This window comes from Xiphias gladius, chromosome 8 (genome assembly GCF_016859285.1).
Source record: "Xiphias gladius isolate SHS-SW01 ecotype Sanya breed wild chromosome 8, ASM1685928v1, whole genome shotgun sequence".
Taxonomy (NCBI): Eukaryota; Metazoa; Chordata; class Actinopteri; order Istiophoriformes; family Xiphiidae; genus Xiphias; species Xiphias gladius.
In genome coordinates this window covers 15,771,551-15,795,600 of record NC_053407.1, presented here as the reverse complement: position 1 = coordinate 15,795,600, position 24,050 = coordinate 15,771,551, and the positions used below count along the sequence as shown (strand labels likewise).

At 41.7% G+C, this 24,050-nt stretch overlaps 3 protein-coding genes across 4 annotated transcripts; all 3 read right to left on the bottom strand.

Annotated features, from left to right (window-relative positions):
- Nucleotides 1-18: 18 nt before the first annotated feature.
- miox (myo-inositol oxygenase) lies at nucleotides 19-3,862 on the bottom strand. The gene is made up of 10 exons (XM_040132199.1): nucleotides 3,674-3,862; nucleotides 3,472-3,552; nucleotides 2,890-2,970; nucleotides 1,975-2,137; nucleotides 1,810-1,877; nucleotides 1,404-1,513; nucleotides 951-1,018; nucleotides 732-781; nucleotides 410-522; nucleotides 19-329 (listed from the first exon to the last, which is right to left on the bottom strand). Exons 1-10 carry the CDS (start codon nucleotides 3,770-3,772, stop codon nucleotides 221-223), a joined length of 942 nt encoding a protein of 313 aa, XP_039988133.1. The 5' UTR covers nucleotides 3,773-3,862; the 3' UTR covers nucleotides 19-220.
- A 5,000-nt stretch (nucleotides 3,863-8,862) lies between these two features.
- adm2b (adrenomedullin 2b) lies at nucleotides 8,863-14,627 on the bottom strand. The gene is made up of 2 exons (XM_040132249.1): nucleotides 14,524-14,627; nucleotides 8,863-9,274 (listed from the first exon to the last, which is right to left on the bottom strand). Exons 1-2 carry the CDS (start codon nucleotides 14,625-14,627, stop codon nucleotides 8,863-8,865), a joined length of 516 nt encoding a protein of 171 aa, XP_039988183.1.
- A 5,300-nt stretch (nucleotides 14,628-19,927) lies between these two features.
- LOC120792718 (MOB kinase activator 2) lies at nucleotides 19,928-23,780 on the bottom strand. 2 transcript variants are annotated; one of them, XM_040131994.1, is made up of 5 exons: nucleotides 23,364-23,780; nucleotides 21,519-21,658; nucleotides 21,286-21,382; nucleotides 20,435-20,559; nucleotides 19,928-20,344 (listed from the first exon to the last, which is right to left on the bottom strand). In XM_040131994.1, the coding sequence occupies exons 1-5, from the start codon at nucleotides 23,444-23,446 to the stop codon at nucleotides 20,106-20,108; spliced, it is 684 nt and encodes a 227-aa protein (XP_039987928.1). In that variant the 5' UTR covers nucleotides 23,447-23,780; the 3' UTR covers nucleotides 19,928-20,105. The 2 variants fall into 2 exon arrangements, with proteins under 2 accessions (XP_039987928.1, XP_039987929.1); XM_040131995.1 differs by having other exon boundaries at nucleotides 21,286-21,379.
- Between the last annotated feature and the right edge of the window lie 270 nt (nucleotides 23,781-24,050).

Genomic DNA, 24,050 nt, shown 5'->3' with positions numbered 1-24,050 from the left:
TTTATTTATTTATATATATATATACACACACCAGTATAATTTTAAGAACTTGTATGTATATTCAGTGATAAGTAATACGTGTGTACAGGAAGTAATAAGTCCAGCTATAGTGTTATAAAGCACCTTAAATCCTTCTGAGTTACACATCAGCTACAGTCATCCTCTCTAACAGCTGAATTCTCACAATATAGTGTCACCGTTGAGTTCTTCTTTGTCTGTTTCACCACTTCAGTATTCCAGGGCAGTACTTGTTGATGAGAGACTGGTAGTAAGGCTTCAGTTTGTTGACATCGGGCAGATCAGTGGTCTTGGTGTACAGATCAAATTTGCTGTGGACAGGATGGAAGATGCAGCCTCCGGTCAAAACAGTGAGTAGGATAATGTGAATGTGAACGAGGACGATACTCACTTGAACTCTTGGACCCAGGGCAGCATACACAGGTCTTTGTCATTGCACAGGTGCATGTAGTCTCCATGGGAATGCCAGGGGTAGAATGAGTGGAAGCGGATCATGTACAAACCCTGAAGATGGACAGAAAGAGAATAGATCCATAATGGATCCTTGCGAGGAAAGGAAGTAATTGCACCTATTCTGCACAGCCTTTATTTTCTATTCTTATATATACATATATAAAATGACCAGTCAGAACCTGAGGAATACTTATAACAGCAACTGTGAAGTTAATTGCCCAATAAATACATTTAACAATGATTTAATGTAATTTACTCACCTCCTCTGGGATCAAGCAGTTGTTGAACTTCATAACTCTGTAGAGATACTCTAAAGACAACATTACAGGAGTTCAAGTACAGTACTGTAGATAAACGGGCACTTGAATGGCAGCACACTTCTTATTTTAAAAGCTGTGGTGGATGGATGTGTGTGTGATGTGTTACAGCTGAAAATGTGTGTGTGTGTGTTTGTGTCTGAATATGATGACTTCTCGTACCATCATGGCCCCAGGACATGAGGACTTTGTCGAGCCCACAGTTAGGTTCATAGATCCCATGTTCAGTACTAGAGAGAAATATATTACAGATGTTGTTGATAAATATTAGTGCTGAAATAAACAAGGACAGCAGAGCAGAGTACTTTTTTTGTATTCAAATAGAATCATGCCATTGTATTTTGTGCCATTCATTAAAACTGTTGGATTATTGACTACAGATATTAAATCTTGAAGTAAATTTCCTCAGTTTTTTAGTTTTTGTTTTTTCAGTTCTGTAATTAATGTGAAACTTAAAATGACCAGAACACATGATGCGTCTCTGTGTAAATCTTTAGGTTAACATTACAGTACTTATTAAACAAGTGACTAGCAGGCTTACTGAATTAACCAAGTTAACCAATAACTTGAGAGCTTCATTCCCAGACTTTGATAACGCAACATGAGAATACCAACTTGTAGCTGGGATTTTTGTTGTCTGGGTTTTCCAGGAAGGTGTTGTCTCGGAACACAATAGAGTTTTGATACTTGCATCCCACAGGGAAGGTGTCACCCACTACAGCCCACTGTAGAGTACACAGACACAAACACTGTTACCTGAGGCCACTGTTAGAATGAATTGTATCTCGCCATATACTGTATATTATATAAACTCATGAATGCTAAGGGCTTACTGTAATAATGATAATCACTCATTAAAACAGAGTTCAAGAGTGCCTCATATAAAATGAATTACCATAACACTGAGAGTATTGAGAAGCCAAATCTGAAAAGTGTGACATTAAGGTTGCAAATTGAAGTCCTATCCCTCAGCGAGGTGGTTCAGGCACCATGAAGGAGCTTTCCCTGTGTTGAAGCTTACCTGGGGTTCATCCCAAAGAGCCATGATCTTCCCAACATCATGAATCAGACCCACCAACTGGAACCAGTCTGGGGAGGGACAGTGAAGAGCGATAATTACCAGCACACGCACATGCTTGTGCAAAGTGTCTTTGTGTGTATTTCGGGCTCTCTCCCTGTGTGCTACCTTTGTCTGGGTGTGCTCGGCGGATGCCCTCAGCAGTCTGGAAGGCGTGAAAAGAGTTGGGGAAGTCCACATCAGGATCAGATTCGTCTACCAGCCGGTCTAGAGACATGATGGCGTCCATCATCCCCATCTGAGTGTGGTTGCAGCTGGTCCATTCAGAGTGCTGCAGGAAGGTAAGAGCGACATCATTGCTGGGGGGGGGGGGGCTCAAACCTGCTAGGAAATCGCCTGCAAACCTCTGAAACTTATTTTTGCTGAATTTTAAGGCACAGAGGAATCAGGTTTATCCGCAATTAATCTGAATCGCTTCAGGTTTACTTAAATGAGGCCCAGCTCATTTAAGCCTATGTTTTTTCTGAGAGTAACCAAATGCGTCCAGTCAACAGAAGTAGAAGTGGCGCTACGTGCCAGTCACCACTCAAATTCTGCCTGTTTCATTTTACAAAAAAAAACATCCTTTCCTTCAATAGGAACAAATCCTACCAATGTTACACAAAGGCCTGAAAACAAACCCAGAGTAGGTGACCATGACTGGATATATAACAACAGGAAAATGTCCCTGGGTAACCTTTGGGGGAAATGAAAATGAGGTTAATTAAACAACCTTTAGTCCAGACAGAACATCTGTTGTCTCTTCGCTTTTAGCTTTCACTTCAGCGGACTGGATGGCATTTGTGTGCTCTGCATTTGTTTGTTTGCTCCGACAGATCACTCCAGTGCAAAACAGAAATTCACAAAACTCAAAAAAAGAAATAGTAACAAAAAAGTAGCATCACTGATATTTGACGCAGAAAAAAAAGTATTACATTGTACCATTACATTTATTTCATTATTGCATGTAGCTACATAGCTAGTAGCTATGTGGTCAGAATTTGTTGAATTTTCACATGCTGTCTTTACTCCAGATTTACCCACCTTTTGCTTTACAAAGTCCAGGGTTTGGTTGGTGTGCATCAACTTGTATGTGCCGAAGACACGGTCAATTAGGCTTCCAGTCTGAAAAACAAGTATATGATACACACCACTACAGTTACAGCACCCTAGTTCTATAAAACACCGAACACCATGTGAAGTCTTTTATGGCGCAATTGCAGTTTTGCATGGGATGACAGTTTCATCTTTTTTGTGGCACTTTTGACTTTTGACAACCAGTAATACCCGCCGTCTCCAATGTCTGCATTACTGTCAAAGCTTACTAGGGCTCAGCAATATTTTAGAAATAAAATGAAATTTTGGTATATTGCAAAACTGTTGATCAGAGAAGCTACATCACTGCAGGCGGAGGAGGAGTTGACAGATGTCCACGTAGTTGATGGTAACCAATTATTAATTTTATAACATTGTGTCCTTCAAAAATAACTTCTTTACAACACTCTAATAGTTGTAATAATATAGTAATATAGTAATAATTGTGTGTTTCTTACCTTTGAATTTGGCCATAAATTAATGCAGCATTAAATAAGTCTCATCTGGTGAAGAGAGGCTTTGAACGCTTACCTGGAAGTTTCTGTAGTCTTCCTTCTCTTTGTTTTCCTTCTTCTCCAAGTTTGGCCGATAAGCCAGCGATGGGTCTGGACCCTGCGTTTGAAATAACAGAGTGCAGAAAACATTTTCAGACTTTACATAGATACATAACATGTATGCCTACACAATTAAGTACAAATTATTTTTAAAAAATGAAAGCATAGCTTCCACGTACAACGCTGATGACCCTCATGGCTGATGGATGAAGTCTTTGCCGCTGCTGTGTTGTGGTGTGTCGGTCCCTCTGGGGCTGACTGCCTGCTTCCCTGCCCATATATACGCTGCCGGTTTAAACGATAATGCTTTTGACCTGTACCGTAGGCGTACATTGAGGGTTGACCAATGTCCAGTCACATTTTAACCATACCTCACCTAATGGGGTTACACTGTGTTGAACATTGGCCTTGAGTACATGTGTTTGTTTGTGCGTGTCTGTGTTCATCCCAGAGAGATTTTTTTCCATAATCAGCATGTTACCTGTTTGGACCGATGTAGAATGACTCAGTAGTTCTTTGTTTCTACACACACGAAAAGGAAATGAGACATGAGAACAACATTAGAGGAGTCCTGCTTTCATGGATACATTTTTATTTTGGGGTATCGACCACATTATATAACACATACAACAGGAACTGACTGATGATTTCTCAGTATCAGATTTCCTGGTTCAGTTTGTCAGTTGGATCAAACACACACACACACACACACACACACACACACACACACACACACACACACACACACACACACACACACTCACACACACACGCAGACACACAGACACACACACACACACACACACACACACACACACACACACACACAGACACACACACACACACACACACACACACACACACACACACAGAATCCTCCACAGTGGTTGGGACCAGTTGTGATTGATGAGGTTGAAATCTCTTTTGATGTTTGTTCTTTATTCCTGCCAGTCACAGCCACCAGACGTGCTGTTTGGGATCATTCCCAGTAGGCCACCAGGTGTCCCTCTCACACCCTCTGAATGTGTGACTGAGAGGAAAGTCTTAATATCTGCTTTAATGCATAGTAAACTATGCACATTAGCTTTTAATGTGATGTGATATTTCGTGGATTAGGGTTTAAGATTTGAAGGATTTTTACTTTTAGCTTATAGTGATTCTCTTGCCTTAGAGAGGTCATTGCCTGAATACACACACGTACACATACAGCAACAAATATCTGAATGGGCTGGGTGTTTTGCGTCATTTTGCTGTTTGTTTATCCCTGTGAATAGTGTTGTCCAACATCAGAAAATTTAAAAAAACTAAAAGCAAGAGCTATTCACAAAACCCAAAACTTTTGCGTTCAAACACGCCGCACAAATTGTCAGAAAAGCTCTCAAACTTGCTACAAGTTTTACATTTGTCTGAGCCAGCGTTGTGTCTAGGGGTGGTGGAGGCTTGGTCCAACCTTGAAATCTGATTGAACGCCTTAAAAAGCCGCCCCAAAATCCCAAGTTATTAGTTGAAGCAGTCAAGTCAGAGGCACAACAAGCCACCACATTTTTAACTTACAGGGGAACTTCTCCGACTTTGCACATCAAAGTCTGTTTACAGTGGCTGGGGAGTACTACTGCCCATGTGGAGAAAAAAAAGTTGTATAAAGCCATTTGTGGCTCCAGAGGGAGCTGACTGAAATGTGATAAACTGCCATAAATGATGTCACTTGAGTCAGTGTTGGCTGGGTTTGAAGACTACAAGTTTGAAAATGAAGAAAAATTTAATTAGTTTAGTTTAGTTAAGTTGAGTTAAAACGACATGAGCTGACCAGACTTCTGTAGCCCGCTCCTCATCTCAACTTGAGTCTACCTGCTCCAGGCTACATTAGCTGCTACCAGCATAACACACAGAATCTCAAAGAGAATTGTCAGAGGTTGAGTTGCATTGTGGGTAACATAGGCGCCAAGGTTAGGCAAGGAAGAAGAATGTGTGGATTGAAAAAGATGATTTCCTGGTTCTGCTCCATCGATTTTGATCCCTTTTTAAAAAAAAAACTGTCCATCATGAGTCTGACACTTATAGTTAGTTGTTTAATGTCTTCTGTGGCTCTGGAGCAAGCGTATAGAAAAAAATAAGCCAGGTGATGTCATAGTGATATCATCGGGGTTATCTCAGCTTGCGCTGCGATGTTTGTAGAGATATTTGTAGAAACTATGTCTGCTGCTTTGATTTCATGAACCTGACTTTGATAATAATTTCGAGCAGGCCAGCTGCTCTTCATCTGAATAATTTGAATTCCATTAATGACTTGCATGGTTTTGACTTCTTGCTTGGTTCTGTCAGTCAGTGGAGAAAATGTCTCACATTTACCCCATGTACCACCCTGGAACAATTTCTTTACATTTCTTTTTGATTTATCAATCAATCAATCAATGTGTCCAGTTAATTTAATTTTTGTTTAATTTATTATTCTAATATTACAAGGTTAAACTGTTTCTTACTAACTGTTTGCCTGCTTACTGGGGAGAAGAAAAACTTGTTGTACTTTGTATTCCTTTAAGAAATCCTGAGACAGATGCTGCGTTTAGGCTAAAGCAAAAAGTCTTTTGTACTCAAAAGACTTTTGTGGAAAGGAAGATGGTGAACATGAAAATTTAGAGCTGTTTTTGGTGTATTTTGGGGGAATGTAACACACACACACACACACACACACACACACACACACACACACACACACACACACACACACACACACACAAAGATATGTAATGTCATGGTGAGCTTGACAAATTCTGTGGCTTTGGTTTGGACTTTTCACTTCACCTGTCCTTTATTCTCATGGGCCTCCTTGTGTGTGTGTGTGTGTGTGTGTGTGTGTGTGTGTGTGTGTGTGTGTGTGTGTGTGTGTGTGTGTGTGTGTGTGTGTGTGTGTGTGTGTGTGTGTGTGTGTATTAGCCAAGATTAATAATTGTTATCACTAACATAGTATGAGGAAAGTTTTCCAGTCATAAACTATGTTGACATTAACATAATAAAGATAAAACAGATAAAATACACGTGAAAGTTTGACTGGAGTTTTATTATACAACGCTGCTAAAGTACTAGATGAAAGCATCAAGGATAGTTTACAAAAGGACACTTGTGCCTTGACGGGGCTCTCAAACGAACATGGAAATTTAGTAAAGTAGAATATTTACAGCAAAATGGTCTCATAAATTTAAAGTTAAATAACACATTTTAAAATTCAAGTCATATTGAGTATAAAGAAGAATAAAGTGCTTTCATGCATTCTTATTAACATTTGACCTGTAAGAGAACCTACTGAAAATGGAGTTATGCGGAACTGACACACACAGAAAAGCAGAAGACTATAAAGCTTTAAACAACGCTTTGATAGTCAACATTCACCGTGATGCTTAATTTGGATAGGTGAAAGGCAAAAAGACTATAAGGCCTTGCAAATGATTAAACCAATTAAGGCTCAAAAACAGACTTTATAGTGGCAAAAATCTAAATAATGCATCTTAGATTTAAAGTTCACAGGTAAAAAGCACTCTATAGTATAGTTGTCTTCTGTCTGGTTCACTTGCTAAGACAGAGAATACAAGCTATCTGTTAAGAAGGGTGCTGACAGATCATGGATTAGGGTTAGTGGTTATTTTGGCTGATTGTGTGCACCGTGGGGTTGTGGGTGAAGGGTTAACTGGGTTCCATTGGAGGTTATTCTTGGTTCCTGTACACACTGAAGTAAAGCTACTTCTTTGCGGAGGGAGGTGAAGGTGCTTTTGAGAGACAGGGTGGATTAGCTCAGAGCTCAGGTAGGTTCAGATCAGCAGGATCACCACCGATGACGATAGCAGACATTAGTCGGGTAGGCCATTTTGACGGAGGCTTGTCTGGTTCACAGTGTTCCTTCTTCACATACGTAGTGTCTAAATGGTTATTATTGTATCAATGCCAGAGCACCACCATGAAATTAAATGCCATAATGTTGAAGAATGCAAAAATTCTGGTTTATTATAACTTATTTTCGTAGTGTTGACCATCGTGCACATCTGAATAATAGCGGAAATCTGGGAACACCGCACCCCCACAGTCTGATGCGCAAGAAACGCAGCTTACAAGTTTCTTCTCAGACGGAGGATAAAACAAGCCAAACATTTAACCAGATTATCTAAACCACTGGGACATAAAACCAGAAGTGAGCACGACTGAAATGATGATGATAATAAGTTGAACTACAAAGTTGGACTGTAAACTGTGGGGAGATTGAGAGACCAATGCTAGCACAGCCATTTTCAAGTTAATCTGCTAGTGTCTTTACTTCCAGCTAATACCAAAAGTAAACTCTATTGAAGGGATCCTTAAATGTGCTGTAACTGATTTTTTGGCCACTTGGCAGCAACGGAGACGAGCTGTGAACACAACATTGACATATCATCCCCCTTTAAGCTAAACCGGCGACCTTGTTAGAAAACAGGGAGCTATTTACACATCCAGCAGATATGAAGCGATATTTTCATTCATTTGGAGTCATGTTTCTGGCCGCCGGGAGAACGTAACTCCAATATTCACTCTCTTTTAACTCTGGTTTTGATCTCTAGCAACGCCTGAGGAAAATATCACTCTGACTCACTAACTGCGTCTGTCAGCTAAACAATGCACTGAAACTTGCTAAAGCTCCCTAAGGCCGAGGGAAGCTGCAGATCCAGGTGATAATTCTCTGTAAATTCGTCACTACGATCAACCCTTTCCACACTGATACACTGTATAAAAAATATTGATTATAGCTGTTTTAAATGTGTTTTTCAAAATGTAATTAATCAGGAGTTGGGTCTGAAAGGAATATTAATGAAGGATGTGATGTCATATTTTGGAGGGAGGGTGGCTTGCTATGTCTTTCATTTATCTCATTATCAATGTTTTTACATTTAATTTTATTTTAATTTTTTGGACTGACTCCATTATAACCACAGTGATAAGGCATTGCTTTGTTAAAACTAAATCGAGATGAAAGAATAAAGATGCGGCAGATTGATTAACAAGCTCAGTGTTTCTGCAGTAGTTTCTGGTAAACTGTGATGGATATTTACAATGGATAGTTTGGGTGATAATTCTACTATCGTCTTTTGTTCCGCTTGTGTTTCTGGTGTCGTTTGCCTTCTTTTTGGCAATGTTGACTCATTCCCAGATCTTATTACGGATGGGAGTGATAGTCAAATCTACAAAAATAAGATCCAAGTTGTAATAAACCACAATTATCCTTAAAGGACTGACATCAAAGCCTTATTTTCGGCCCTAATTGTGTCACTGATGCAGCAAAGGACCTGGGTAACTAACTTGCCAACGTTTATCGATAACGGCGTCTTGCTGGATTTGAGGTGTGGTCTTAGCCGTAACTGTGAGGACTGCGAGGGTTAATGGGGGAGGAGTCTTCCCTCCCGCTCTGTCCAATCAGCTGGTAGAGACGGTGGCTGAGGTTCTGAACCTGACAGGTGCCCAGGACACACCCCACCCTCATTAGGTGGCTGTGACCCCTCCCACCGCCACTGTTGGCATGACGACGACCACGTGACCTGCGATGCCAGAGTGGCGCTTCCTGCGGCACACTGTGGCTTTGCTCCAGCAGCAAGGGGTCGGACAACTTTGGCGGGGGCTCTTTGTGCATCAGGGCCCTCCAGATGATATGTCTGTCTCCCTGGGTGATCTGGTTGTCGGTGGCAACGGAGAGATCATACGCAGTAGACATGACGGCGGTGTGAGAAGACTTTGGGCATTTAGAAGTTCTGGGTAAACTCCACCTGTGATTCAGAGAAGAAGAGAGAAATTGTTTAGATGTAATGCAAAAGAAATACAATTCACACACACACGCCTGTTCACAGACGATGCTGGGCACTCGTGCATGTCGCCTGCTCGGCTTTCTGAGTGAAACTGGATCACTACGACATGATGAAATGCCTCACAGGGAGTCGAGCTTATACTGCAGGAATGTCCACTGTACTCAATCTTTGATCTCTCCTTTTTTTTCAAGGACCAAAAAGAGAGAGAGAGTGGATTGAAAGAGAAAGTGAGAAGGAAAGCTAGAGGGAGAGATAGACAGAGGGTGTTGAGCAGTTGGGAATCTACTTCTGCAGCTGCCTCATCCAGTATCTGTATCTGATAGTGTCTGTTTGTGTGTTTGTGTCTGTGCCAGCTTGCATTACATTTACAATCCTACTGTCTGTGTGTCATCTGTTAGTGTATGTCTATTTGGGGATAAGCCTATCTACAGAAAGCTTTTGGTGCCTAATATAGTATGTTTAAATACTAATAAAATAACCGAAGCAAATTATTTTTGTGAACTTCTGATTATATGATGTGACTCAAGCAAAACGAGTCAAAACTGGGAACCAACATCTTGGTCGGCACACCCACGGTCGCACAAACATAGGTGCGCCGAGACTGTCCTCCTGTAAAAAAAATTACACCATGGGTCTCTGTGCAAGCAACTTAATATGACCCATAGTTACGTTTTATCGTTTGCTGACCTCTAGCGGCTGTAGTAACTATGACGGGAGCAGAGAAGGAAGTCAGGGGAAACATCAAATCATCCATAGGAACTTCTCAAACCACTCCAGCAGCATAATCAATCCAGCAACTTGAATCCATGCCACCATTTTTTATTCCTACTCTTGTTGAATATCCAATACAACTTTGTGTGACGTGTGTATTCTTCTACTTATGAGTAGCTAGGTTAATGTGCCCCCCCCTCCCCATCACCGTCGAACCAAACTCCGATTCTCCATCAACCACGGTCACCGTTGAGGGCACAGAAAGCAACAACAAAAGTTGATGGGGCAGACATTCATGTGAGATGTTGCCGCCACGAAGGCCAGCAACTAGCTCACGGTTATCTAGAGTCACAGTGGGAGGCACCCTGCATGGGTTTTGCTTCCCACGAATGCATGCATCCCTTCAAGACAGTGCTCACTTACATGTATTAGCTCTTGAATTGCGTTAGAACTGTTGTGCTAAACTAGGCTAAACACATCCCAGACCTATGTATGTACTGAATGCACTGAAATAAAACTGACATTGATCCTCTCATCTTTTCAGTGTAAAAGAGTAAACAGGCATCTCCCCTAAAACTTTGCTTGAGACTGCTTACTCATCAACACATGGACCTGAAAACACAGTTAAAGAGTGACAAGCTATTTCTTGTACATGCCTCTCAGTCAATAATTGAAATTTTAGACAGTTTAAACAATCTAAAATGCTCATTAGTGACCCCTTGAGGTTGTTCTGCTTCCTGTACCTATCTGGACCAAAGTGGTTTAAACTGACTGAGTCAACAACCAACTGACACTGGCATCCACTCCATCACCAACACAGCTAAAAAATAATATTTCCTGTTGATCATTGACAGCATTTTAGCTGACAAATCTTATAACAGGGGAGGGCGAAACAGAGGGAGAGAGTGACAACCATGGAGCACAATGTGGTTGGTGGTAAGAGGCTCCTACACCACCACTCCTCTGGAGTGTGTTTTAAGTACTTTCCTTCTCACCTCCCTGCTGCCTAGCCTCACTTTTTTCTCACACTGCCACAATACCTTTTTTCTTTTTAATTTATCCCCACTCTCTCTCAGACGAGTTCAACCACTAGAGAGAGCCAGTCTGTTTTGGCCATGTGACCAGTCAGAAATTATGCAATACTTAGTATAGATAATGCAACGTACCAGGGGACAAAGACCACTTGTTGCTCTACAGCTTTCGCTCAGTGTAGATAAGCCTTTTTTACATGGCTGACAGAACCAAGTAGTTGAATCAAGAACCCCCTTGATGCAAGCTGGAACTCTTATCCAAACAATAACTAAATAGTTACACATTTAGGGCAATCCAACATGCAGTCACAACCTATTTTCTATCTATCTATCCGAAAAAGGCCGTCCACTTGTCACCACAGGTATGTTCATTTGCTGACATAACTGCCAACAGTGACTACAGGATGTACAAATGCCCTGCACAACAGAAAATCACTTTGTGTGTGTGTGTGTATATTCGTGTGGGCATACACACACCTCCCCATACCCCTTTGTTGGCTATTCATGAGGTGAGAAACAAAGAATAAAGGGGAAGGGACGGATGGAGCGTGATATTGTTTGTTCTTGTTTGGTGTGAAAAGTGGGCCAGAATACCATATAATCTTTATCCTGTAACTGATCCTGACTGGTATTCTGATCATTCTCCTGGCTGGACACCTTGGGCTCTCACTGCCAACACACACACACACACACACACACACACACACACACATTCATTCACTTACCCACTCCCCAACCAACTCACTATTGTGTGTTATACCAGTGACTAGAAGCTTTAGAGGTTGCCTAACTCTATTAGCTTTGAATTGTTTTTAATGGATGCTGAATTCTGGCAGCGCTGGACAAAAGTCACACACACACCCGCACACTGGCATAATATTGGTTGGCTGGGGCTTAGTGGACACACACATGCAGGTGACATGTGATTGCCTGGCAACAAACGAGATTTACCAAGACAAATACGTGCTCTCTCATATGTGCTTAGACTTGCTTACAATGTATACTTAACATGTGCATGCTCACACCTACAGTAGGTACACTCGTCCACTGTTTTTATCTCTCTATCACACACACACACACACACACACGCACACACACATACATACGTGGCTAAAAGACTACCTGTGGTGAGGTTTAAAACACAGCTGTCTCTGGAGGAAAAGGCACTTGGCGCCAACGTGCCTCCCAGTTCAAGGAAATGTAGGCCACTGAACTGCTTGCCAGTCTTTATGTAACACAACCAATACGGGTAGGCTATATCTGCACCATCATTAAGACATGCACTAATAAAAGTGTAGGTCTGTGTGTATGTCTCAGAGACATTTTAATAGAATTTTCACAAAATTACATTTCAATATTATTTAGGCAAAAAAGGGAAAGAGACAAATTTGAGATGTGTATATGCAATAATACTGTTTTTAATCATTATGGGGTCAGTTTTTAGACCTATATTAGATAGTGATAGTGGAGACATGACCGGGAGAGAACAACAAAGGTTCCCAGATGTTTACTTGTGTTTCTTTGTTATAACAGTCACATATACTGAATCTCTCCACATGCATCCATCCTCATTGTCAAGGAACCCTGCAGTTGTATGGTTTATGCAGCTGAGGTGCTTTACTACATTTTAAGATTTAGTCTTAAATACCCCTGCCACATGAGTTGAGGTGAACACTCTTTTGTGTCCTGCACTCTCCATTATGACCGCTCTCTCACTCACTGTCTCTCTGTTGTGTGTGTGTGTGTGTGTGTGCGCATGTCTGTGTGTGTGTGTGTGTGTGTGTGTGTGTGTGTGTGTGTGTGTGTGTGTGTGTGTGTGTGTGTGTTGCATGGTAGTCCAGGTTGCGAACCTGTGGAGAGCCTGAGAGCAAAAGGAGCTTCTTCAACATTCCTCCCAAGTTAGAGCACAGCATGGGGTTTCTTCACAGAGGAACTGAAAACACACACACACACCTTCCTGTCGTAACTCCTCAAAACTTCTTTGCGCAAAGAAAACTTTTTGTCCCCACTGTTTCACTACTAGTTATTGTTACTGGGTCTATTCATTATATTCTGCCACTTTTTCTCTCTCTCTTCTCTAAATGACTACAGGATCCTTTAATTTTCTTTTCTTTCTTTCTTTTATTGCTTTCCAGGCATTTTATTAAGTGCCAGCAGCAATATTATGTTACATCCATCAGTCCTGAATCACACTGACATCCAGTCTCCTTCTCCACTTTAGCCAGGGATTTATTTGTTGATGTCTACAGCTCCCCAACCTCTTAAAAAAGCCTATAAAAGTCCCTTTTTTCATATTTAAAATTAAATACCATTAGGGAGTAAAATTTAGGGGGAAAAAAACAAAACACATTGTACAAAAATAAAAGGTTGAGATTAGTATTACATGGAATTAATCACTATTTTAAAGAAGCTTGTATGCTTCTTTAGCTTCCACTATCCAAATATCCTACTTAACCTAATACTCTTTTTAGCACTGTGGGCTAACTGTATTAAAAGTAATAAGGGATTAAAGTGTTATAAAAACTATAAATAATACAGAAATCCCTATTATGTAAGACTCACACCTCCTCCCTACTCTCTCTCTCTCTCTCTCTCTCTCATATGAGACATAAAATAATACGTTTAAAAGTCTAATGTGACCAGATCAGAGAGACTACTGGAAGATAAACTGATAATGCATGGGTCTGCATGTGACTGTAATTTTGAAAAGCTGTGCCTACAGCACTCGGTCACAAGATGTACTCAGGTCTGAGCACCACATTATAGCAACCTACTCTACGAACCGCCGTCCGTGGAGTTTGTGTGTGTGTGTGCTGTTGTGGCCTACCTCACTCAGTCTTTGGCTTGCTTGCTGCTCGGCCCCTCGGTATGCGCATGTATCCTTGTCCCAAATCCCACTAAATCACCCTCACCTCTGTCTCACCTCCTGCAGCTGAGAGGGATTACCTCATTCTGCTGCTGGACCTTTCTTCACATTAATGTTTGCCAGAAGGCAAGATGCAGACCCTTAATGTTTAACCTTTGATTAATCGATTGATATTTTAGTCTAAGCATAGACAAATGCCCATCACGAGTTCCCAGGGCCCATGGTGACATCTTCAGATGTCCTGTTTTGTCAGAAACCCAAAGCTATTTCGTTTGCAATAATGGAAAAACAAAAACAAACAAAACAAACAAACAAACAAACAAAAAAAACCAGAGAAAAACATTGAATCTTCACATTTGAGTAGCTGGAACCAGAAAATGTTAAGTATTTTAAAGCAGTTATCAAAGTTATTTGTAATTTATTTTGTGTCCACTGACTAATTGATTGATCGACTCGTTAATCTCAGCACTAAGACAATAGCATCACAAAAATATGTTGTGAAATAAAGGCTTTGTGTTTTGGTGAAGTTCTTCCTTCTTTTAATGTAGAGAGGACACCTTGAATCACACTTTGTTTGTAAATGCCGAGCGAGGCAGTGGTACCTGTGTCTGTGAGTCAGGCTCTGCAGAGTCAAAGCCCGGGACTGGATCTCCAGAGGCAGGAAGCCGAGCAGCAGGCACAGCCAGGCGGGCAGGAGCGCACACATGGCGGCGCCGTGTGGAAACGCACCGTCCGGGGAGCGGCGGATCTCAGAGGACCAAAATACGATTTTATAAGTGTGGAATTAAAAAAACGATATGAAAGCTGCGTAAGAGTCCAGGGACAGCTGTTTCACAGTTGTCGGATTTTACGCTCTCTCTAAAAAAAAAGGAAATGTACCGGTACAGATGAGCGACACTGACAGCATCCTCAGTCTTTCCTGCTGCATCCTCTGCACACTGACCGTCTGGCTTTTAACAGCGAAATGCGCGGGGGGGGGAAAAAAAAAAAACAAAAAACAGCAGACGTGAAAGTTTAGAAACCCATTGGGGCTCGCAGCAACTGGAGCTTTCTCGTGTATAAAGCCTGATCGAGGGAGGAGGAAGAGGAGTAGGAGGAGGAAGGAAGGCTTATTGTCTGTCCTACTCAACAACCTAACCTCTAATGAACCCCACAACCTAATTAAACCTCAGGAACTCCAGGCCTCTCGTATAGTCTTGGGGTAAAGAGGTAAAAAACTTTTGTTAAATGTATTGTTTTGGGGGTGTCTTCTTGAAATACGTGAGGCCGTGGTCTCCTTATAGATTTTATTATTGCATTTAATTTTCTTTTTACACAGTGAACTTCTTTTTGTGGCCAGAGTCAGCTTGACCAACCTAGAAAGGAACCGTTGAACCTATCATTAACACAGTGAGGTCATATTAAAAGACAAAAATGTGTTGGAATAAAATCAACCTTACATGTAGAAACACTGTATCACAGGGTCGCACTAGTGCTATTGAGGTATAAAGGTTCAAAACGAAAAGCCCGTGGGTGTTGAAGCATCAGAGGTATTTTGAACGATTGATTGGAAACAAATTATCCATTAATAATTAACTCAAAGTAAAAGTCCACTGATAAGACATGAAAGAAGGGCCTTACCATAAGGGTCCTGGTTCTGGCATTAAAGAATATTGCCCAACACAGAAATCACATGTAGCATCTGATCTATACACACAGTAAAAGCTTTGTCAGACTAGATTTATGCCCAGTCCACATACCCTTTTAAACCGTTTTGCCTCTGGTGCAGAATGTGTTCTTGTGACGTTTGTAAAGTTAATTGCAAAAACTGACATTTATCTTTGCAACCGAGCATGAGATTCAATCTCAATAAAAACAAACAAAACAAAAAAAACGGATCACCCTGGGCCCTCTTGACACTCGTGTGGATTCATATGCAAACGGTTTTTCTTGTACAGTGCAGTATTTACAGCAAGTAACCAGCTTGCTCAGTTTAATCAAGTGGATTAAGATGTCCTTTGCAAGAGAGGCCCCAGTGCGTGATGTGGTGGTGTATCTCTGCTGCTACGGCTACTTATGGTTTTTTTGTGATGTGGATTATAGGGATGTCACTGCACAAACTGTAACCCGTCGGTTCCCAATATGGGCATCCAGATCCCCCAAGAGTTACTAGATTAAACTGAGGAGTTATGACATGATTAATGAGTGAGGGAGAAAGAAAAATACATGTCACTTTTCTGGGATCTTTCTCTTATCTTTGCTTTTTTTTGTGGTGAAATACCGGGTTCATTTGACTTCTTCTGGCCTCTGAATAGTCCAGGTAAGCAGTCTAAGAAAGCTGAAAATCTTTTTTTTTTTTGCAGATTTACAGCTCAAAAAAAAAAAAAAAGTAACCTATAACAAGGGGTTGTGAGTTGACTTTGCTTTGTTTATGAGGGTCAGATATCAAAAAGGATTGAACCCAAAGCTGCAACCAGACCTTTTTGATATGGAGCAAGATTTTATATCGGACATCAAAATGTATGTGCGTGCTTGCGTGTGTGTATGCAGACAAATTAATCTAGTTGTGTAACTGGGTACAGGTCAGCCACCCTGGTTATTATTGTCACTGTGTTCTTTGATTTATAGTAGTCCACATAAAAGGGTTTGGAGTGACGGTAAAGGAAAAGATAGAGAGAGGTAGCCTGGTTCAGTGTTGGTCGCCGTGATCGTGTTCTCCTCTTTTTCTTTGTATAACAACTTTCCGTTTCTTTTTTTTGAAGGAGGACACAGACGAGAAGCTCAGAGTCTGAACCAGATTAAAGAATGCTCTGTATGCAGAGGTGGCTTCAGGTCTTAATTAAATGACCGAGTGGGTGTGTGACTCAGCAGTTTTGCAGTATTACCTTCTAAGCTCGGTTTCCAACAACATGAGCCTCAACTCAAACCAACATGTGCATTAACACATCTACTATCGATCCTAAGAAGTAAACTCTGTGTGCACGTGTGTGTGTGCTTGTGTGTGCGTGTGTGTGTGTGTGTGTGTGTGTGTGTGTGTGTGTGTGTGTGTGTGTGTGTGTGTGTGTGTGTGTGTCCACACTATCCAGACTTATCCCCTCTCCCTCTGATCTCCTAGCAGGCAAAGATGCTTTGGCTTTCATTGGAAAGGCTGAGTTTCGGTTTCAGTCCTAACTTTGTGTCTGCTGGACACCTTGGGCTGAAATCAGGAAGCAAAGCAGACGTCTGGCTGCATTCACGATCTGTAAGAATAAAAGAGTCCAGGTTTGTGGATGTTGAACTGATGTTGCGCTGATGTTGCACAAGTGAAAGTGTGTTAATAGCAGGATATTTCTTCACAGTCAGGTGCGGTGACTGCAGCAGAAAGGTTGAGAGAGGTGACAGTGAGGTGCAGAGACTGAAGAGACCGAATGCTTTCACTTGAAGATCCTTTGCAGGGCATTTTCAGTTACAGTGAAGAAATGTTTTGCCAGACAAACAACTTTTTCATTAGGTCAGTCATTTCAGCGCTAAACCAGAACAGCAGAAGAACACTGCTTCTGTGAAGATTGTTGGTTCCTGGAAGTTTGAAACTTCGTTAGTAACAAAAAGATCATATTACAGAGATAGAGTGTCGTTAGCGATATGTTATCACTTTTGGCAGTTCGTCTCCCACTTAATTCTATAAGCTCTACGAGCAAATAATCATAAAAAAAAAACTTCATGCAAATTGTTTCTCCACCAGTGATTTCAGGCATCTTTCCATTACAATGTGGTGGCCTATTAATGCCTCTGTGTGGTGAAATATGGGATTACACACTCACAGTGAAAGAAAAACTGCCACACAATTCTGTAATCATTGATCTTTTGATCAAATCTTTCCATTTGATCATATCCAGGCGTTTAAAGCCTGTCCTGGCATACCCTTTGAAAAGTTCTCATTTGCACAAATGCACCCACTCACTCAGAGAGAAAAGGGAAACTATTATCTATAGTGTATCTGCAGCACAGGTGCTACTTATGTATGTATGCTGCTCTGCTGACAGTGAAACAGTGAGAGTCAGCTGAGATTGACTTCATGGTCTCATCATCAGTTTGCTTTCCCCCTCGGATATTCGTTTTGTTTTTGTGACTGGCAGCAAAAAGCAGACAGAAGCAGCCCGTATCTCCTGCCCACAGTGCTGTCTGCGCATACAAAGGCGTCCTCCGGCAGTGTGGCAGCGCCAGGACGCGACTCATGTTTACATCAGTAAAACTCCTGGCTCTCAGATTTCCCCCTTTTCCCCTAAAGAAATGCATTCATTTACAAACTCTATACATTCAAAAGATTGGGGTGACATTCATCGCTGAAACTGCAGTGAATTCTATTTATTTTGTCTGCATTACTTTAGTGATTATGTTAGATCAGGAGGACATGAACCCCTAAATTTTGGAACTACAGTTCCTAATTTTTTGTGGCTTTTGGGGGACGTAAACTGGAAGTACTATGTTGTCATGGAGTCAGTTCAGTAGTGAGCTGTGGGCTACATCTTGAGTCCCGCGTTTTTAGGCACCATTAAAGTTATGCTAAATTATACTAATTATGCTAAGATTAGGTATTTGCAGTTCTTGTTTGCAGTGTACCCGTGGATGTACAGGCAACTATCACTGGATTGCTTTGATACTGACAGAAATTTATGAACGCAATGATTAGTCAGGCCAGTTCTGGAAGTATGAGTAAAGGTTGGTTTTTAATAACGATATCCTCGGAAAGTGTAGGTCACACGGAATCTATAAATATGTGTTTTTTCCATTAAATGTACCAATCCAGAGAGAGAGGTCTGAGTAACCAGGGAGGATTCAGTATATCTTGCTCAGAGAAAAAGTTTGATTCGGGGGTGGTTTGTCAAGATGGGAAGTTGAACTTGTACATCTGACAGGTAAGAGAGTTTCTCTAATCCCTGCACCAACCTGCAGCCCAGCAGAGTTTACGGTCATAATGGATGCAGAGGTAAGAGGAGGCACAGAGCCTTCAACTTAAATTCTTAGAGGATGTATATTGTGATCAGTGACAGATTTTCTATTATTTTGGCTTCCCGCCCAGACATTGAATTTGAAATGAAATGACAACTATGACTTAAGTGGATATTGTGTAGCTTAAACGACTCATACTTCTTCAACAGAGATGAAAGACAATGTTTTATATGATGTAAGACTTAAATATTATTATGAGTCTAATATGCTGCAGCCAACAGATCGCAGTGTACTGTAGCTGACACTGCGGATGAAGATGTGATATATGCTGGGTTCCTGTGCGGACAGCAGGTGGTGCTGCTGTCAAACCAAAGACCTGGATGCAGTTTGAAAGTACTGTACCAGCAGTTACTTTAGGATTAAGATTAGAGCAAAAAAATAAAAAAAAATAAAAAAATAAAGACCTTCTCAAAAACAGGGTTTTGCCAGTTTTGGAATACGATAAATAATTGAAACGATTGCAAACTCAATATCCCCAAGTCTTCCAACAATCTATTGAACTTATTAATTTATTTATTGTTTAAGAAAAAAAATCTATTTCAAAGCATGGAGGCTTTTTAAATACACCACAATCAGAAAATTGTCTCTCATAAATGTTTATTACAGAATTATACATAAAGATGCAGAGATAAGCTGTGCCATTCAATACGGAGGCAGTCAAGACAGCGTAATCACATTTGCGGTGACACACAACTATTATAGGTTTTTGCAAATATTCAAAATGCAACTATGGCACATTTTGTTTATGTTAACTGTGAATTGTCTTGGAGTCAGTTCATGTCCAACGGGACAAGACACCAGGGGACAATTCAGTGTTCTTTATTACTGTGAGGAAGACATGCATGACCTTATCAAAATATAATAATGCACCAGTATGTTAAAATACACTAACATGCAATAATCACAGTTTCACATAGTATCACAATAACTGATGGTAACTATATACAACAGGAGCCGGATTCTCGTCTGGTCTGAGTCCCTGCTTTTTAATGAAAAACGGACTCATTCATTCTCCCACATACTGTTCATAAACATGAAGTTACAACTTCCAGACCGTTAAAAAAATCCATACTGTGAAGTAAGTAAGTTGAAGTTTGGTCCAGAGTAGTAAGAGACACTATAGCTTTATAACCAGCTATAACAAGTAAATAAGTGTGTGATTAAAATGTGTGTGTGTGTGTGTGTGTGTGTGTGTGTGTGTGTTTGCTCTTTAGGTTCAGGCTTGCTGTCCCAGAGCGGTGATGAGGTCCTGCAGCGGCTCGGTGTCTTCAGGGTCCAGCAGCGCGTGCTGCCGGCAGAAGAGTGTGAGGTGTGTGAAGAGTGTGTTTAGGTGTGCGTGCAGGCCCAGAGCAAGTGTCTCTCTGTAGTGGGACCAGTAAATGTGAGCCAGGGTCCTGAACAGCAGCAGAAACACTTTCTGGACCAGAAAGACAAAGCCTGTTGGAAACACTGAACCTGGGGAAAGAGGGAAGAGATAACGGCTTAACGCTGAAACTGGAATATGATGCGAAGGAATGCAACATGGATGATATAAATGCATTTTACCTGCTTTTGTGGGGAACACATCTTCATCAGTGAGTAGGTCCTGAATGTATGACATGGCATAGTCAAAGTAAAGCGGAGCAGAGCACTTCAGCTTCCTGCCGTGGTCGTCAGTCCAGACATAAATCCTGACAACACCAACACAGGGTGATTAAAACTAACTCGCTAACTTAAATAGTAAATGTCTATTTATTGTCAAAAGTAGTGGATGTTTTCTCAACAAAATCTGACTTAGTCCACCACTGAGTAATATAAGATACGCCAGTAGGAGAAAAAAAAAAAAAATGCTCAGTGCAAAAGACACAACGCCCTGTCTCCCTGTATGTTCAGCCTTACGAAGGACACAAGGATAAATATAATGATATTTCTCTTGGACCACGTGATGGCAGCTGAGCAAACTTCATGAAGAAGACTCTGAGATGTGGTTGAAAGCTCTAACTGAAGCGAGTGGACCTTGTGCAAGATTTTTTTTTTTTTTTTTTTCCTCAGACTGTTTCCAAGGTCAAAAATGAGCTTCCACGCTCAAATGTTAAATTTTAAACAAAGCATTAGAAGTGCTACTAAAAAGATATTAGCAGCATTCAACAGCAATGTATCTTTTTCTGGAGACAACATTCTGGTTTATCCAGAGTAATCCACAGTCCGCTCCATCAGCACTTTTTATTGACACCATATAGTTAATTGCAAAGTCTGTGGATGGTGCTTGGCAAATAAAACTCTCTATGTGACAAAATACCACTCTTTTTGCCCCCCCCCAGAAGCTGCCTGCTTCTGCTTTCGCTTTTCGCCCCCCCCCTTGTGATTTAGGTGAACTTACCCTTTAAGTATGTGCAGTATAATTCTCATTAACTTACGTGTTGCCAGGTCCGCACGCAGTTGGGCAGGTGCTGGGAGTGCAGAACTCAGACAGCGCACTGGAGAACAGGTTTATATGCTTGAAAAATGCCACTGCTGAAAGAAATCAAGAAGAAAGAAAAAAAAAAAAATAGACATCTTGTACATTTTCCTATTTCTGTCTTTGTGCAGTGTATGTGTGGGAGGATAAGGAGCAGAGGAAAGAGGAAACAGTTTCATGGGGTCTACTGACTGTTGCTGGCAAGCCACTCAGCCTTGTCGACGCCTGGCGGCAGCGCTGCAAGGGCGAGCATGTCCGTGTGCGTGATCCGCTGGCACACATGCTGCTGCTGAAGATATGGACGCTCCTCCAGATTATTGTTATTAATTCCCCTTGGGAGGACAGTGCAAGAGTTAACGAAGCGGAGACAGGGAGAGCAAGACAGAGGGATGGAAAAACTTTGCTGTGTAAAACAATCGATAGGTCAGTGGATTTTAATGACTCCTGCTGCAGACAGTAGATAAAACGCTTTACAGTCTTTGATACTCTCATCTGTCGTGCCCCCCTGCGGCCGGCACACGCACATGCAGACACAAACAAACACCGCCGTTAACCGCGGACCTGGACGTCCAATAAGCCGGCAGTTTATGTAGTGAAGGCAGTTAATTCAGAGCCGGAGTAATTACGGTTAATGAAGCGCACTGCTGCAGTGGTCATTGCTGCAAAGAAACAACTGGAAGGCCTAAGGCTGGGCACCATCGGGGCTGAGAGCTGAGGCCTGCTGGCTTTGAGAAAACCTCCCTCTCTCTTACATCGGTTCATATACCTACTGATAACCTACAGGTAGTGCTTTCTAATCAGTAAAACAGGACTGGCGGTTTGGAAACTTGTGATAACTACAGAGAGTGAGTGCAGGAGATGAATGATGCGTGCAAATGCCAATGTGTACTGGAAAGTCAAACTTGGCAGCGTGATTTGACTGTATGCAAAACAGGGAGGCCACTCTGACACAGACACCGCGCTCTACTACATCTGTTTGAAAGCTAAAAGGTTTTGTTTTTTTTCCAAAGACCCCGCATTGGATTAAAGTGAATATTTCAAAGAGTAGTGGAGTCAAGCAGCTGCCAGGCTCGGCTTTTAGATGTCTACAACGCACAGCAGCTGAGAGTTTACTCAGTGTGACCTTGCCTACTGTGATAAGGGAAACACTTTGCTCTCTATGGGGGTTTCGCTCCCACTGATGTGAGAGTGTGTGTGTGTGTGTGTGTGTGTGTGTGTGTATGGTGGCAGGGCAGGGAGAATTAGTTTAATGGTCTTAACAGCAGGTCTTTGTCCAAAGTAAAAGTCACAAGAGGTAGCGAGGGAGGAATAGTAGAGAAGAATGTAAACATTAACTGTACGAAAGGTACAGTAGTTCAAATCCCAACCATGACAAACTTGTCTAATGTCCGCAGGAACTTCTTTTGTTAACATCCTGTTCTGCTCCAGCTCCATGGTATCAACTCAGTTACCGCCTCTTGGCTACCAGTTGTCAGCACACAGACTCAATGAGCCTGAAGCTACTTGTAATGTTGTGTTTGTGTGTAAACACACTCCTCTGTAACCCTGCTCTCCTGCTCTTAGCCGTCTGTTTACTTTTACCACTGCCGTCAGGGTGAGATAAACAGTCCTCTTCAAGACACTCCAGCTGGCTCTAAACGATTCATCCCAGAGCAAACATTTGCATGGTAACTGTGATAAAAACACGCTTCACTTGTCTTGGTTCAAACTACTACTCAACATGTGTTCCTGCTGTTGAAGGAATCCACCTTCGCTGATGCCATCGGACAAATATGTAACACACGCACACACTTATCTGGAGATCATTACTCAGTAAACCATGTGCAGCCAGGTTTCTAGTCATGTTTCTTCTACACCATCTGTAGTAATAACTACAGCTTCCTTTTTCACATTAATTTATGCGCTTTCAGAATATAAAGTAGTATATAAAGGCGACCACATAAAGATGGAAAAGCAAATGCAGAACACTAAACTTATTTCCAGACAGGATACCGAAACAGGATGAAGAGAGTTAAAAGAGAAGAAAATACAACTTACAGTTTTTCATTGCTGATGTCAGAAGGCTGAAGAGTCTTGCCGTCTGCCTCTGTAGCCGAGGGGTAACTATGGCAACCCCCCATGGCGTAAAGCTAAGACCACAGCTGCCAGCCCCAGTTTTCCATCCCAAACATACTAATCCACACACTTCTACACACTAATGGCAGCATGTAGCAACCAAGGAACCCACACAAACATCTCTCCGCTCACAGACAGGTCCATACAGCTGACAAACGCAACAAGATCCCCTTTTTCCACAAAGTTTTCCACAACACACACGCACACACAAAAAGTAGTCCAGGAGTTGGGGGTTGTCTCCTGTGCTGAAAGCGAAGCTCTCCAGCTGTCCGCTTCTGCTTTCGCTCCAGAGATCCAGTGTCAGTGTATATATGTCTCCTTTGTCTGGAGTCCCACACCCCACAGGCTCCTCCTCTCTCAGCTCCAAGCGGACAGGCAGGTTTCTCCACAACCCACTAAAGTAAAAAACACAACTCCGCCTTCTTCCCCTTTCCACCCACTGCATGCGAACACACACACACACACACACACACACACACACGCACACACACACACACACACACACACCTCAATATGTATACTCTCTCTACAGAGATGGCAGGCAGGTGCAGATGACAAACTAAAGGTGGTTTTCCTCTGTGGAAGTGGGAAGAGATGGAAAAGAGGGAG

Coding starts and splice junctions, on each gene's coding strand:
- adm2b (XM_040132249.1), bottom strand. CDS start 14,627: ATGTGTGCGCTCCTGCCCGCCTGGCTGTGCCTGCTGCTCGGCTTCCTG. Junction 9,275..14,523: donor AGCCTGACTCACAGACACAG/GTACCACTGCCT, acceptor TCTGAATCACAG/GTGGAGTTTACCCAGAACTT.
- miox (XM_040132199.1), bottom strand. CDS start 3,772: ATGGGCAGGGAAGCAGGCAGTCAGCCCCAGAGGGACCGACACACCACA. Junction 1,878..1,974: donor CCGAGCACACCCAGACAAAG/GTAGCACACAGG, acceptor GTCCCTCCCCAG/ACTGGTTCCAGTTGGTGGGT. Junction 1,514..1,809: donor CTCTTTGGGATGAACCCCAG/GTAAGCTTCAAC, acceptor TGTACTCTACAG/TGGGCTGTAGTGGGTGACAC.
- LOC120792718 (XM_040131994.1), bottom strand. CDS start 23,446: ATGGGGGGTTGCCATAGTTACCCCTCGGCTACAGAGGCAGACGGCAAG. Junction 21,383..21,518: donor TGAGTGGCTTGCCAGCAACA/GTCAGTAGACCC, acceptor GATTTCTTTCAG/CAGTGGCATTTTTCAAGCAT. Junction 20,345..20,434: donor TGTGTTCCCCACAAAAGCAG/GTAAAATGCATT, acceptor CTCTTTCCCCAG/GTTCAGTGTTTCCAACAGGC.